We start from the raw sequence: 16,529 nt of genomic DNA on the forward strand, positions 1-16,529 counted from the left end.
GTTGTGGTAAGTGAATACTCTAGGATAGATTGGTAAGGTAACTGCAGATGTATTTCAATACACTTCATCAGGGAGTCACTTGGGCATTTATGTGATTTGACAGGTAACAAGTTGAAGGGCATAAAGCTTAGTATTTTTTCAGTAATTTTTTCTAGTCTATCTCAAACTGAAACTTACATTCATAAGTTCTGTATTTAGAACTCTAATCTTGTAAATATCTTTGAGTAATTTTCTTCCTCAAAAAATATCTCATCTGTGATACTGGTCAGTGAATGTACATGTGTGATCACAGTATATGGGCACAGGTGACTAAAGCGGAAGAGGAAAATTCATCAAGGCTTCACTTCAACTGTAGTTGCATTGGTCTACATGCAGGGGTACTTGCAGGCCAAGAACTTCTCACAAAAGCTGAGATTAAAATGTTTCTTAGACCTTGCCTTTGAATGTGGCTAATGTCAAAGTTGCCTGTCCCTGCATAACCTGAGTATTTCATTCACTCACAGTCAGTGCCATCTGGCTGGTTTCTGTTCTTGATAGATGTACTTCAGAATTGATAAAAGTCATGTAAAAGTCACAGAAAGCATGCTGCACAATTTTTCCTTTGCAGACTGTAAGCCCAGAGTTCATAAATTAGTGGGTTTGCAATATGGTTGTTCTTCTCCATACCAATAATCCTATCACATAGCTTTGTAAAAGTTTTAATGAAAACTCATTGTGTGTGTATGCCCTCCGTGTAATAATACTGACTTCTGTGGTGTTGGAAAAAGTTGGAGATACTATGCACATGAAAGGATTTACACATGTTTGTACCCAAATGGAAGCTACGTAATCTACCTTTACAATGAAAAGTAATTCTCTCTGCATTGGCAAAAGAAGCACTTATCTCCTGTGACTTTGTATTTCAGACAACGGTGCAGTGTTCGGTTATCCTGCCAAAGCAGTAGCAACCTGGATGAACCTTGAAGTTTCAGTGCTTTCAAGGAAGAGTGGATCACTTTCGAGCTTTCAGAGGTCATAATATCTTCAAAAATTGCTACAAGCTTAAAAGAATGGACTAAATATTGGCCAATAATCATGTGTAAGGCTGCTGTTAAAATCTTTGTTGGTTTAATCACATATAAGATGGTTAAAATTAGATTTTGAGCACATTTTCAACTATAAATAGCTCTACTGGCAAACTGTATCTGACAGAGAAAAAAAATCAGTATCCTCTATTCAGTGGTACCTTTTAACTGGTGATAGGAAGGAAAGTCTAAGTAATATTGTTGTTGCAGTTTCATAAAATAAGGTCTACAAAAGCAGATTCACAGGCTATTTGTGTTGCCGTTTCTACCTCCATCTTTTCCTTCAACAAGGCACATGATTACAATTCACTTCAGAAACATAACAGAAAAACTGAACAATTTCAAATTAAAATTATACTATTTTTATACATTATCCGTATTTTTTATTCCAGTGATTTTTTTTTAAGCAGCATATTTGTTTTATGTGCTAGAAGACCTGGTTTAATAATTATGGTGGTTCTGTCACAGCAGCAGGTGTGTAATGAGTTAGTGTTGGAGACCGAAGTAATGCCTAAACCAAATTTGTGCCTGAAGATGTACCTACATGACTTGTAGAACTGTACAGAAAACGTACTTTGCTGACAGTGTCCCAAACACACCCATTTTCTGCTTTATTGAACAGCTCCAATTTTAGTTCCTGTATTAAGTGATGAATGTGCTTGAGTGGTTTGAATGTATGCATTTCAATTTTTTAATACAGTTTTATTTTAATAAAATAACCTGCTACTTCTTGTCTAGTAAATAAAACAAATGAAACATATAGTTCTCCAAGATGTGTGGAAACTGGGGGCGGGGGGGGGTGGTGTTTACTTCTAGTCATTATGTATCACAATTATTTTTGCCATTCATTAAACAGGTTGATGATGATACCTTGTAAACAACACTTTCAGAAAGACACTTTTTAGAAAATACTCTGCTGCTCAGAACTTTAGGTTCTAAGTCCCTGAACAGGGATTGCTGAGGCAGAAGTGGATCAGAGTGCAAGGAAAAGATCAGAAACATAAATGGTAAGGATCCTCATAGTACTGTAAAAAAAAACCATACTAATCCAAAGGAAAACAGAAGAAAGCAGGTACACAACAATTTAACTTCCTTGTCTTTTTCTGTTAGACACCCAGTCTCCTGCTGTGAAATCCTTTAGATCTGGATGTATTCTTTCTAGCAAAACCAGTAGAGGTGCTTTTCAAGTACTGGGGAAAATAGTTTAACCAATTTTCTATATTCATGGTGTTTTTTTAAAAAATTGAATTGCAGGAGCTACAGTTGGAACATACATTTCATTACCTTCCACTAAGCCAAATCATATATGTGGCCTTAAGAATGGTTTCCATTTTATCTTCCTTCCATTGGCACTTCTGGTGAAATGGATCAGATCTTTGTGTTCTAAAGAGATTTTTTTTTTCCTGGGTGTTCATTTTCAATCCCCTTGGGTTTCTCTTTTTGCACTTGGTAGTGACATATAATGGTAATTGTTATGCTATTTTTTTTTTGTTTATATACTGGGTACTTAGTGTCACAGGAGAGTGGCACAGAGCAGGTCCATAGGTAGTGGGTTCTGTTATGCATTTCTGTTACATATTCTTCATATGTGAGGCTAGGTGAGAACATAGATAAGAATAGCTGCATCCAAAGAGTCGCAGTCAATAGCTCAGTGTCCAAGTGGAAACCAGGAACAGATGGTTTCCCTCAGAGGTCTGGGACCAGCACTGTGTAGTATTTTCATCAATTAAGTAAGAGAGTGAGATTGAGTTTGTGGAAGAAAAAAGCACCAAGCTGGGTGGTGAGTGAAGGAAGGAATGTGATCCAGAGGGACCTTGACAGCTCAAGGAGTGAGGCCCAAGTTCAACAAGGCCAAGCAGAAGGTGCTGCATTTGAGTTAAGGTGAAGGTGGTTGAGATCAGCCTAGTGGAGATGGACTTTGGTGTGCAAGTGGATGAAAAATTGAACATGGGCCAGCAATGTACACTCACAGTTTAGAAGTCCAGCTGCATCCTGGGCTGCATCAAGAGCAGATTGAGGGAGGTGATTTTGCCCTTTGCTCTCATGAGACCCTACCTGGAGTATTGCATCCAGTTTTGGGGTACTTTGTAAGAAAGATGTGTTGGAGCAAGTCCAGCAGAGCGCCACAAAGATGACCAGAGGGATGAAGCACCTCTCCAAAGAGGACAGGCTGGGAGAGTTGGGGTTTTTCAGACTGGAGAGGAAAAGGCTCTAGGGACATCTTAGGGTGGCCTTTCAGAATATAGAGGGAGCTTACGAGGAAGAGGGAGAGAGACATTTTGCTGCAGCCTGTAGTGACAGGACAAGGGGCAACAGTTTTAAGTGGATATTTTTAGATTGGATGTAAAAATAGTTTTTATGATGGGGCTGCTGAGACAATGAAACAAGTTGCTCAGAGAAGTTGTGGATGTCTTTAGAAGTATTCAGAATCAGATAGACAGAGTTCGGCCAAGACTAGGGGAAGGTGTCCCTGCTGATGGTGGGAGGATTGGGCAATATGTCATTGATGGTTTGGGCTGGAAGAGACCTTTCCATCATATTTACTTGCTTGGTCAACATAGGCTTGGTACCTAACGGTATCTCATGCATAATTTGTATATAAAGTCTATAAAACTCTGGTAGTGTATAGTGTGTTTTTTGCAAAGTTCAGTGTACGTTTTATAGTCTGAAATGTGCTGCAAGTAATTTATCCATAGGACTACAGACAGAGATGGTAATTGGCAAGAAAAGCATAGGATAATGTTTAATTATGTAAAGAAAGGACCAAATATAAGTGATTTTAATGGTCTTTCTAAACAGTCTTAAGAAATTTATTTATTGTAGGCAGAACTGCAGGTATGATAGAAAAAAGATACAAATTGTATGTATTGCATTACTAAAACCAAGTAAACATTCTAACAAAGAATCATGGCCCTGTCTTGGTCTCAGATTGTGTCTGGTTTCACAAGAACGAGACAGTGATTGGCAGAGGGCTTCACTGATAAAAGTTGCCGCACTTTAGTTTGTGTCTCTCCATTACTTTCTTTCTTTTTTTTTTTTTTTTTTGCCACTGTTTTTCAGTCCATTTGCTGTGAAGGATTTGGAGTGCTGCCTTCTGGTGCAGAGTATTGATGTTGCTCCTATATCATAACATCAGAATCAGTGTTAGCAAGTATCATTTTGAGGCTCTTAGAAAATTGCATCTTGGCTGGTAAATAGCTTATCAGGATATAGGCTGGTAAACTGTGGCTGTTACCTAGTTTTCAAACATTCCAGGTTCCAACGTGTGGCCTCCCAAGCTTGACTGATATTGCTCATCTTACAGAGACTTCATGGGTTTGGGTTGTTAAGACACTTCTGGTTTTACACTAACATGTCTTACAACAAATGCTGTCTCCTAGAAAAATTAACAAAGCTTTCAGTAGGAAACCTGTCTCCTTTCACAGACCACTTTAAAACCTTCTCTAAACATCATTCACTTAAGGACAGGTACATAAATAGTGAGCACTGAAGCAAATGAAGTAACTTCTCTGTGCATAAATTACATGGATTAGAACCATGGAAAGCTTAATAAAGTATTAGCTGGTGGAATTTTACTGAAAGTTTTCCAGGTCTGCTTCTCCTTCTCCAGCAGAATTGTGCTAAACTTACTGATTTGTATGGCCTGAATGCTGTCTCAACTTTGAATTGAAGAGAACACCCCCAGACCTTGCAGGAACTGCTGAAGAACAGATCAGTCTCACATGCTTCTCTGCAGGATATGCTTTGGGGGAATAGGGAAATGCAGCTGGGAAGCAGTGGGTATGTTAGAAATAAATGCTCAAAGCCTAATTTTCTTTCCCACATACATAGAGGGGAGACTGAGTGGACGTGAGTGCTTGCAAATAGCACAGATACACAAAGCAAGAGGCATGCCAATATTAAGCAAGGACCAGGAAACGCCATAAATAGCCAACTGATTTCTTACTGGATTTTCAGCTGGCATCCAAAGGCAGAGATTGAAACTTTATTAAGCATCCAGATCTACACAGACCACAGGCAGAAATGTCACAGCAGGGTAAGTTCAACACACAAATGACATGCAAGAGAAGACATACACCCACTCACAGGAGCTTTTGTCCAACTGTCTCTTCAGTGATGTTCTTTGGGAGTTCTGCTTCATCTTGGCACAGGTGTCCCAGGCAACAGAACTCCTGCTTTGAGTGAAGATACTTCTCTATTTGGACTCGGTAGGATTCAGCTCCCTATCTATATTCCAAGCCCACACTTACTTGTATCATGAGCACTTCCTCTCCAAGTGTGGACTTGCTGTTATCTCCTACCCCACTCTTCACTGATTGTTTGGATGTTGTATTTTGCTTAGCAAAGTTATCCATGGCTTTTGAAGTCCTTTTATTTTGGATAACATCTCCCTTTCTTTTGCTCAGAGCATCCTCCATTGTGTATATTAGCAGTGTAATGTACTGCTGACAATGCAATACTGTGGATTCAAATTCGGCACAAATTAGACCAGGAGGCAGGCCATTAGATTTACTCATTTTCTCATTTTTTGTTTTCTCTAAAGCATTCTTTGTGGCCTAACATTGATCTATCTTGCTAAAATACCCACTCATATCTCATTCTCACTTATCTAAGACTTAAAACTCTTTCATGCTAATATCGAAAGCATTTGGAGAATTTGCATAGGTGGCATATGACATCAGAATTGAGTTTTTGTATTAGTATTCAAAACAGATCTATGAGCAGTTGGTGTTCCCAGAATGAACCAGCAAGAGAGTATTTTGTCTATTGAAACCAGCTGAGTATCAGTAAGAGGAGAAATTAATTCAGGAGGTGCTCAGTACTGGGCGGGATCAGCCTTCTAAGACGGAAATTCTGACTTAACTGGTTTAACGACAGCTTCTTCTCCCCGGTGTCATTGCAGTGTTGGCTGAAGCAGGACAGTGCAAAAGAATTGAAATTAACACTTGATAGCACTTTTGCAGAAGTTTGCCATTGTTTATTTAGATGATTGTCGATTTCTCCACCAGCTTAACATTTGTGGTGTTAAGGCCTGTGTTTAAGCATACTTGAAAGTATGTTTTCAATTTGAACATCAGGATGTCATAGATTAGACCCAGCTGTAACTAAGAATAGTGCTTCTTGTAAGTGAAACATATTCTAGAGGACACATGCTGTCCTGTTGTTTGGTTTCCTACAATGTGGTTCCTCCAGCACAAGAAGGAAGACATTTAATCTGAAATCTTTTAATTTGACCTTAGAACCTTAATAGTTAGTGCTTTATAGGAAGCAACTTTTGTATGTGCTTTTATCAACTGCATAAGAAGGTTCTGAAATACATTTTTTGTGTTTTCATAACATAGTCAAACATTAAAATCATTCTTCTGCATCTGCGTCAAGGGCCAACCAGCAAGATAAGCTAGTGGGAGAATGGTGGTGGTAGGAGTTTCTTTCCCCTTAATTGCACGTGAGGACAGTGAAATAATCTCTGTCCTTGGATCAGTTTAGTACAAGTTCTCTGCTCCATGTTGTTACTGGTACCTTGGGTTCACTCTCGTTTTCTTCTCTAGCCCTTAGGCTGCTCACCATCTAAAGAGAAAACAGATGTAAAAAACAACAACAACAACAAAAAACCACGAAAAACAACAACCAAAAAGAACCCCAAAAAACCCAAAACAAAAAAAAAAACCAAACAAAAAACCCCATAAAGCCAGCAATGTTCAAGTGCTTGTTCTGCATAGGCAAGGAGTGCCCTCTCACCCACACCACCAAGCAGGGTCTGCTGTCTGCTTTTAAGTGCCACTGCTCATCAGCCAATGCGCTGGATTTCTGCAAGGATGAGTGTTAAGAAGCCAGTCAAAACCATTGGCCCAGGCTACATGGAGTGGGATAGGGATATATGTCCATGGTGCATCCTTTCAGGCACAGGCAGCCATGTTTTCCCTCTACTTTCCCCAGGCACCTCTTTCTTGAGCTGGACCTGTGTCTCCTCTCCCCTGTTCTGGATACCTTTCCCCCAGGGCTCAGCATGCCTGTTTTCTTACCTGTCAACAGCCAGCACCATGGAGAGAAAAAGTTGCCGATGCTGGCACTTTCCCCACCTGGGAGGTAAAACTCTCATATTCTAGATCGCCGCGCAACTCCTCAAGTAAGAATGTTTCTCTTTAGAAATCGTGAGGGAGGTTGCTTCCTGAAAGGAGTGACTGGTTCTTGTTAGCCACCCGGGCTCAGGGCGGGGTTTTTTTCCTCCGGCGAGCGGCGGGGTGATTAAAGGAGGGCAGCAGGGAAGCGGCGACCCGGAGCGGGCAAACGGGCATGGCACGGTAGTTTGTACGGCAGTTCGCGCAGGCGGGGTAAGCAGGCAGGGTTGCAGGTTTCCTCCTGCTAGAAAGGTTTTTCGTTTGTTGTTTGTAGTGATTGGTTGGTTTGTTTTTGCTCTTTTTGTTGTTGTTTTGGGATTTTTGTTCGGTTGGTTGGTTGGTTTGTTTTTTTTTTTGTTACATCAATGGCAGCAAAAGCTACCTAGTTCAGTTGTAGGAAGGAGGGTATATCTAATATCGTGACCTCTGCTGATGGTCTAGCTAAACCCTAGGTGTTTTGTCCCCTTGGTCCTTATTTGCCTGAAGCTGTAAGTGTAAACAGGGCTTCTCAGAGCCCACTGTCAATCCTGAACTAACACTCAATAACAAGAGTAATGCCAGATCCAGTGGCAGTCATCTGTGTACCTTTCTGGGAGGCAGCCTGACGCCTTTAGTTACAAAATTCTTAGTTTTCAACACCTAAGGACCGCCTCCCCTTTCACTACGCCTTCTTCGACTTTTTCCACAAAGTCCAGTTTCACATTTTGTTTGCAAGTGTTTCTACCAAAAGCATAAAGATACTTACAAATACCTAATAAGAGACAGGAATGTGGAAATATTGGTCCTCTGGGGACATTTCCACAAAGACTTTTCTGTCTTCTGTTTTTTAAACTTTTGAACTACTTCTGCCTCTTTTTCCTGTGAGTTTGAGACAAAAAAAAAAAAAAACAACACGAAGAAATGTTTAATTACTTCAGTGAGTGTTGGTTAAGGATTGGTTGAAATCTGATTTAAAAATAATAAAAACAGAACAACTATGTGTATCATCTCTTCCCTGGGAGTTATTGCCCCACCGGGGCACTTAAAAGACACAAATATCTTCAGAGGTTCCCTCTCCAGCACTTGGTACTTTGGCTTGCTTTTTCCATCTTCAAATCCTCACTTTCTTCTGTGAGGGCTCTGAGCATTTCTATTTTCTTGCTGAGATTTAAAGTACATGAGGCTTATTTTCTGTGTAAGTAGGCAATTAAGTTAATGTTATTTCCACACCTTTGTTCCAGGCTAGGTGGGATAATGACTTCCTTTTCTAAAACAGTTTTTATTTTTCCTGTTTTCCCTGAAGCTTTCAAAAACTTTGAACATGGGGTTTAAAGCCTGTGAACCCTTAGACACAAAAACCTGGGTGAATTTGGAGGGGATGTTTCCTGCTTTAAAGCTTGGGAGTCATGTTCTAAAAGAGTAATTTTTTGTAGTGTGTAATAGCAAACTGTTTTTCTAAGCGCCATTACACCTGAAGGTATTTTATTAAAGTTTGACAGAGAACACCACAATTTAAAAATATCTTGTCAAATTATTCAGATACTGCCTTCTGCATGCAATTGAGGTGTGGTTTTTTGCAGCTCGCAGCACTGTTGGCTCCTTGTCCAAAGAATGAACCACATTTTCATCACCTCTGAAATCAACATACATATCTCCATGCCTTGAACTTTCCATCTTCTTCAGGAAGTTTTGGGCTTTGGCAGCTCTGAGGCTGGGAGGGTTACACTCTTTTGGCACAGCTTTCCCGAATGGGGAGAGGCTGGTGAAAACCCCGTGGGCATCCCGGTGTGAATGCCACTCCCCCTGCCATGTTTCGGAGGGGACTTCCCGGAGCTCTGCCCTCCTTCCCACGGGATGGGCAGCCTGCAGGCGGGAGGGCCGGCGGCAGGGACCGGGACAGCGAGCCCAGCGGCTGGGATGGATGATGTGTGAATGGATGCGCTGCCGCAGCGCCAGCCGAGCTCTGCCAAACACTCCTCCGGCTCCAGCTCGAGAGGTTGAACTGGGCTCCCGCCCGCCTGGAGGGTCGGGACAGAAAACGAAAAGCTCCTTCTCAGAATTACAGGCTATTCTGAGTTGGAAAGGGAGGCACCAGCACCATTGGGTCCGACTTGTCCCACCCGCCCTGCTCCAAACACGCTCTGTGATGGGGCTCTCTCTCCATTTTCCATTTGTCCCTCAAAGGGCTAGGAACAACTTTTTTTTTTTTTCTTTTTTCCGAGAGGAAAATGATTCGCCGTCCGTGCTACGCTCCCACTTCTAAAAATAGATCATAAATTATGCAAAGAAGGTACAAAGTACAGATGAGCTTATTTTTTTTTTGTACTTTAAGTGTTGTTATCAAGAATGAAATAAACGATTTGGCGATTTTTAACTCTGTGTGTATGTGCTTAAATAATGCATATCTACAAAAAGTCCTGGTATCTGACCTGCGTGATTGTGCTGTGTGTATCCATATTTATTTATGCAGACACATACACAAAAATTGAAAGCAACGAACAAAGTTGAAATAAATAGCACCACTCAACTAAGTAATGCTGCATGCAGAGCCATTAAATACTCGAACACGAGAAGTGAATTATTTTTAAGCCAATCTTTTTCATATTTTATTACTGAATAATAGCAGGTATTTAATCACGCATAAGTGGTATGAACATCGGGTAGATGGTAGAAATTACATAGGAGAAACAGAAAACAGAAGCCAAAAGGGGTGCAAAAGTCCAGATTTATAACGAAAATCGGTCATTTGTTGTTATTTCCAAATATCTGGTTTAGAGAGCCAGAAAGCTGTCTTAAAAATAAGAAGCTCATGGTCTATATCTTCTGAGCAAATGGATCTATATCTTCTGAGCAAAAAACTACTCAGTAACTAATTGATTGCCAGTTGTTTTCTCACACAATTTTCCATAAATACAGCTACACAAAATGTTTGTAGTTCCCACACTGTAATGCTCATCAGCGTTAAAATTTTTACCATTCAATTACTGTTACACCTTGGTGTTAAAACTGTATGTTGAGTGGGTTGGTGAGGGGAGAAACTCTGGGGATTAATTAAATTTATAAATGATATGGCTAAAGTATTCAGTCTTTTGGAGTGCAACAACGTAAAAGGACCTCAAGGAATAACTAAAATACAAAGATTTGCAGGACAGTGAGCAAGCCAGTAAGGGAAACATAGCGTTCTCACTTCTCTAAGCAGCTTTACTGTAAAAAAAAAAAAAAAAGAAAAGAAAAAAAAAAGAGGAAAAGGTGAACATTTACTTTTTTTCTCCCCACTAGAGCACAAAAGGACCGTCTGGTGCTTGTGCTCTGACCACCGAAGAGTATGAGAGGGAGAAGCAGGAGCGCTAGTCTTGATTGTGTTTTGGACCTTTTTCCTCTTTCTCTCAGGAAATAGCGAAAATCTCGGTGCAAAAGCGGGAGCCGGAGTAGCACGGGAGGTAACGGGACAAAGGAGCACTAGTGCCAGCAGCAGATGGACATCGGAAGCGCCGCCGTCCGCGATGGCTCGCTGATGACCGGCGGCGGGGATGCTCGCCGGGGAGGTGGGCTGCAGGGGACGGGGGGACAAGGACCCGGCGGGACGGCCGGGGGCGGGTCAGCGCGCAGCCTTCTCGGCGGCCTCCCCGGCTCCCGGCAGGGGCGGAGGGTCGCGCAGGTACCGCCCCACCACTCCGTTCGGGCCCCCCGCCGCCACGTCGAGGGGCAGGCGGCCGCGGCCGTCGGGGATGTCGAGGCGCGCCCCGGCCCGGTGCAGCGCCGCCAGCGTCTCCACAAAGCCGGCGCGGGCCGCGTCGTGCACCGGGAGGCAGCCGGTGCGCGGGTCGGGGCGGCTGGGGTCGGCTCCGTGCCGCAGCAGCAGCTCGGCCACCCGCGGGCTGCCCAGCATCATCACCTGCGGGGAGAGACAGCGTCAGCGCCCGCCGCAGAGCCCCGAGCACCGCCGGGCGCCGCCTCCGCCGAGAGCCCGGGGGGCAGCCGGGGCTGGCAGCGGCCTGACCGGCTTCTCTTTTGGGGGGTAATTCTGCTGTGTCGGCTCCTTGTAATCGTGACCCGCATACATTGTGACAGCCGTTTGCGACTATCCGTGCGGATCCCTTCCAACTTGAGATAGTCTATGATTAGATGATAAATTAAAAATATTAGCTAGTGGTTTCCAGACTAGGTATAACACGTGTATGTTCTGCTTCACATTTATATAATTTATATACATCATGGTATAAATGGTACTTGTGGTGTGTGTATAAGCACATATATGTATACACACGTTTATACGCAGATATAGACCAGCTCTGTGTGTGTACAGATATATGCACACAATACAGACACCGTTTATGTAATTATATAATAAATAGTGCATGTATCTATATTATAAATATATTTAGACATACACACATATAAAAATATATTAAATATATTTATACACATGAAGAGTTTCTAAATATTTGTATGCTTTATATACACACCATGTATTTTGTGGCAGTAAAGGATCTGAGGGATCTTGCACTAAGGCTGCCGTCACTTAGAACGCATTATCGATTAATCAGCTGTCAGCACAACAATGGGAAAATGCAGGTGGGTGTGGCTCTTTTCGGCATTCGGTGTGGATATTTAAAATTTTCCCCTCCTGAGTTTCGGATGAAGATATTTTTTCTTTCTTTTTTTTCTCTCCCATCTCTGTCTTCTTTTCAGAGGTGTGAGAGCAGCTGCTGAGCACTCACAAGCAATGCACAAAACTTAACTGATGGAAAATTCCGGATGATAATGTCTAAATGGCAAATTCCTAATGACAGTCTGCTTTTCTGCCAGTAGCAGAAAAAAACTTCGGGCAATATTTGATCATACACTAAACGTACAAATAAAACGTACAAAAAACCCCCAATCAATCAAAAACCAATATAAATTTGTACATGGGCGTTTACTTCCCTTACTGTCCTGGTCATTTTCAGTGGAATTTTAACCACCATAAATTGTGACTTAATACTATGAAAAATATCTTAAGACAATAGGTTTTTCTATCAATTTCTATCTCGGGACTTTGGTTTGTCCACTTCAAATAATTGGGTTTATTTATAGTATAAGTGTGAAATACTTATGAATGTCATAATATCTAAATTCCCGATATTAATCTTTTCCAGAAAGAAAAAGAGGGTTCACATAGTCGAGTGTCAGCCATTTTGCAAGTTGCTGACAAGAGAAAGAGAACTTAGTCTGAAATGGGGAAAGGAAAGAGATAATTTATAAGAGTTTGGAGATTCTTTTTATCTGCAATTTGAACGTAAATGGAAGTAACATGAATAACTTTCTGAGAGCTTTTCTCGGTAATACACTTCTGAAAAATATTTCTGAATATTTAATGTAAAGTGCAAGGACCAAAATAGCTGTTCAGTTTAGCTGAACATTAGATCAAATGTCATCAAATATATCTCTTTAAATAACAACTCGAAAAATCTTCCTGAGATACACAACTCTAATTTAAATCACAAAATATTAATCGTTCAATGAACATTTTAAAAGTGTCTACTTAAGTATTCGATTAATGTAACACCTTTTTAACTCTCAAACTTCCTGGAAAGCAGCTCTACCTAATGGTACTTCTAACATCTATCAATAAATATTGTCACTATTGATGGATAGAGAATGTTAAAATTGCTACTGCAAAAAGACAAAAAAAAGAGGTGGCTACTAATATATACCTAGTTTCAAGTAACAATTTTTATCAGTGCAGTTTCTAGGTTCTTTGCTCGTGAGTATAGTAGAAAGGGACCCCACTTCGATTTCCTGTGGAAAAAAAAAATACCTCTTCAGGCTATATTTTAAAAATCAAGAAATTTGCTCGAAGTGCAGATCATTCCCCAAACCTATCTGGATAGGTTATGTGGAAGCGGATTTTGCAGTCCAACTTCTCCTTTAGACTATCTCCTAGAAAAATTCGTTTGCTGTCAGCGGTTCCCCACTAGTCTCCATCTTGCGCTTATAGGACGGCTGGACTTAGTAAAAAATAAAGGTCATGTTTGAATTCAGACAGCTGCGGCTGGAGTACGGTTCCGATCATAGCAATAAGAATTCATTCTAAACACGAAATGCCCACCCATCCCCGCCGACGTGGCAGAGCACAGCTTCCCCCTGTCCCCCCCCACCCAGCGTACGTCGTACCTGCAGCGGGGTTCTCCCAAAGCGGTTAGTCCCGTTGGGATCCACGCCTGCTTGCAGCAGCCTCCTCACCTCTTCGTGGTCCCCGCGGGCGGCGGCGCTGCACAGGCTGTCGCCGTCGCTCCGGGGGGACCCCTCCATCGCCCCACGCCGACCTGAGCCGCACGGCTGCCGCTGGCTTTCCCTCTCCCCTGGCTGCGATCTCGCCCGTGCTGCGACCCAGCTCGTCACTGTCACCCAGCTCTTCCTTTCCCGGAGGCAGCTCCCCCACCCTCGCACCCGCTCCCCCTCCTGCCCCTCCCGTCCCCTCCCCGCTCCGGGCACTCCTCCAGCGGAGCGGCGCTGCGGTGTCCGCTCTCGCTCTGCCCCGGCTCCCAGCGGCTGAGGGAAATACCCGCACCCGCCCGGGGCGAGGGGCACCGGCAGGGCTGCCAAGGACCGCGGGATGGCGGCAGCCTGGTCCTCAAGCACGGCACCTCGAAGGGCAGCGCAGTTTCATCCCCGCCTCAAGAACAGGCGGTTCTCGCGGGGTTTTTCTCCCACCGGGGAGAGGGGGTGGGGGCGGCGGCCTTGCGCCCCCAACCTCTCCCCACATCGGAGCGGGCTGCGAAGGCAGGGGAGCGGGGCGCAGACCCATGGGCAAACAGCTTCCACGGCAGCTGCCTCGGGCGGGGCAGGTGGGTCGGAGACATGACGAAGGGACGACGGACCTGAACTCTCCCGGAACAGAGAGGGACTCTTCGTGCGAGTGATGGCTCTAGTTTCTGTCTCCGAAAGGGTTCCTGCCCTGCCCGAGCCCATCCGAGCGGGGGGTCGGGGGTCCATCCCTCCGTCCTGTGCCTGCCGAGAGCTGGCAGACCGGATGAGGAAGGGAGCCGTGCCCGCAGCAAGTCTGCGACCAGCCTAATGGCAGCGCACAGAAGAGGATCGCTTCAGCCGGGCCCTGCCAGAGCCTCCCGGGAATAGGAAAACCGCGGCGAGAGCCCAGCAGGGTTAAGGTGCAGCTCCAGCCGCGCAGCCGGAGGCTAGGCAGAAGAATCTCGCCTTGCAGTCATGAAAGATCCTCAAAATCCAAGCATCTGCTCCTCCCCTTGGCTTTCCGCCAGGCGTTTCCCCTCTCCAGGCCCAGGCGCACGCCTGCACACACACCCCCGCCCCAAGAGACCCCCCCGCGGACGCCGAGTGGGAGCGGGTGGTCGGCACCCACAACCCACGCCGTGAAGTTCTTATTCTGCTACCTCGAAGTTCCTGCCTCTTACAAAGGAGGCAGGGGGAATAAGGATGTTTTTCTGGGTTTTGTTTTCCCTTTTTTTTTTGTTTGTCCTTTCCTTTTTTCCCCTCTCCCCCACAACCCCCCCGCCCCCCGCCCAATGTCAGTTCCCTAATCTCCTTTTTTTTTATTTGCAGGAGACCGGTGTGACACCACAGACGTATCCGCTATGCAGGTACAACCCCCGAAGAGCTTTGCACAGCTAACAGAGAAACAGTGATTATGTCTACATTTACTACTAGCCAAAAGCAGAGACATCCTCGGATGAGGAGAAATAAACACAGATTTATCCCTGAGTAGACATGTGAGGTTCACTAAAATGTCTTGGTTTAGTGGCTTTCGGAGCTTCCCTTGCGAAGTTTCTGGGGCAAGTGGCATGGCAGGATCAGGGCCCAAATTTTGAGGCGACACCCTCGCTTGCCAGGGACCGGTGGTGAACTCCCACCACACCGTGTTTTTTCTACAATGCATGGTGCAAAGCAGCCCTCGGGACAGATAGGCAGTTTAAAACAAACAAATAAATAAATTTTTAAAAATTAAAAATTAATAAATAGTGTTTAAAGAGTGGATTTTTAGAAGTCTGTAAAGTCTAAGAAAGTAAGATGATCTCCCAGCCAAAAGGCAAAGTATCTTCCAGTTCTTTTTGTGCTCTCTGACATTAATGATAGCCATACAGAGATAAATCCAAGGGGAAAACCTCATTGGTTATGTCCGTCAGGTGTCTTAAAATTTCAAATCAGTAGTGATGCGTGGCAGGGCTGCAGGTATCACTGCCTAGCCTGGTTTTCTGTGAAATGGTATTGATCATGAATTTTATGCATCTGTATGTATAAGTACAGGAATACACATCTTTTTCTGAGTATATAAGCATAAAAATATGTGGGAGTCAATGACCTTAATTAAAGGTCTTTTCCAACCCAGTTAATTCTGTGAATAAAAAAAATGCACACTGACATGTCAATGTGTTTGCAAATAAAGATGTCACTTCGAGTCAGAGGGCCTGTCTGTATCTCCATCTCCATCTCCATTTCCACTATATTATGTTAAAAGCTAACAGTGTAAAACAACAAATACCGTCCCATTATTATGTCCCAACATTATCGAGCCCCCAAATCGCTTATCAAACTACTAGAACGTTTTTAACTCACAACATTTTAAATTACATGGTTGAAATAATGGGATTTCTTCCCCCTTTAAAAGCAAATCTTATATTATACAAACCTAGTACCAACAAAAGACCTCTAAATAATCAAAACGAAACAATCCAGAGTCATATCTGAAGTTAGGGTAATAATAATAATACAGCCTATGCTAGTGTGTTTTGAGAAAGAACCTTGTATTGCACTTGTATCTCGGGGGGAGGGAGGAGAATCCACCTTTGCCCCCCAGCAAACCTTACTGCAAAGATATTTTCATTAAAAATATCTTTTTTGCAGTATAAAAGTAAAAAAAAAAATCATGTTAAGAATAAATAAGCAAAGATTTAAGAGAAGGAGTAAAAAAATATAAAGAATCATGTTAAGCAGTGTCCCTAGCCTACATTTCTGTTCTTATTTAATTTTAAAATTATTATTCAACTATACAGATCTTTGACACTGAAAACAGATCCATTTTAATACTACAGTGCAGCAATCCTGCAAATTGTTCTGAGATGTTTTGATAAGAGCATAAAGAACGGAAGAGGTAACTTTCAGTTAAAAAAGCAGCCATTTTATGCCCCATTTAAGGCTTAGGAAGTATTACACTTTCAATAACAACAACAACTAAAAATCAAAATATTTACATTTTATCTAACAAGTATTTGGATAATAGGTTCAGGAGTTAAATAAACACTATAAAGAGACAAATCGTAAAGAACATAATATTGGGATTTCCTAGCTTGTAAATAGGTAAAAAGCACACAAGAGAAGCAGGGGTAGGAGGTGCAACGGAGAGGTTGCATGT

At 42.9% G+C, this 16,529-nt stretch overlaps 2 protein-coding genes across 2 annotated transcripts in view; one reads left to right on the forward strand and one right to left on the reverse strand.

The window, feature by feature from the left end:
* Positions 1-1,847, forward strand: part of MTAP (methylthioadenosine phosphorylase) — a 32,276-nt gene extending 30,429 nt beyond the window's left edge. Inside the window, exon 8 of the mRNA XM_030969232.1 lies at positions 906-1,847. Coding sequence (XP_030825092.1) covers positions 906-944 — 39 coding nt within the window. The 3' untranslated portion in view covers positions 945-1,847. The remainder of the gene's footprint in view (positions 1-905) is intronic.
* Positions 1,848-10,760: 8,913 nt separating this feature from the next.
* On the reverse strand, positions 10,761-13,456 carry LOC115915597 (cyclin-dependent kinase 4 inhibitor B-like). The gene is made up of 2 exons (XM_030969113.1): positions 13,319-13,456; positions 10,761-11,057 (listed from the first exon to the last, which is right to left on the reverse strand). Exons 1-2 carry the CDS (start codon positions 13,454-13,456, stop codon positions 10,761-10,763), a joined length of 435 nt encoding a protein of 144 aa, XP_030824973.1.
* Between the last annotated feature and the right edge of the window lie 3,073 nt (positions 13,457-16,529).

The sequence above is a fragment of the Camarhynchus parvulus genome, chromosome Z, assembly GCF_901933205.1.
Source record: "Camarhynchus parvulus chromosome Z, STF_HiC, whole genome shotgun sequence".
Classification (NCBI taxonomy): Eukaryota; Metazoa; Chordata; class Aves; order Passeriformes; family Thraupidae; genus Camarhynchus; species Camarhynchus parvulus.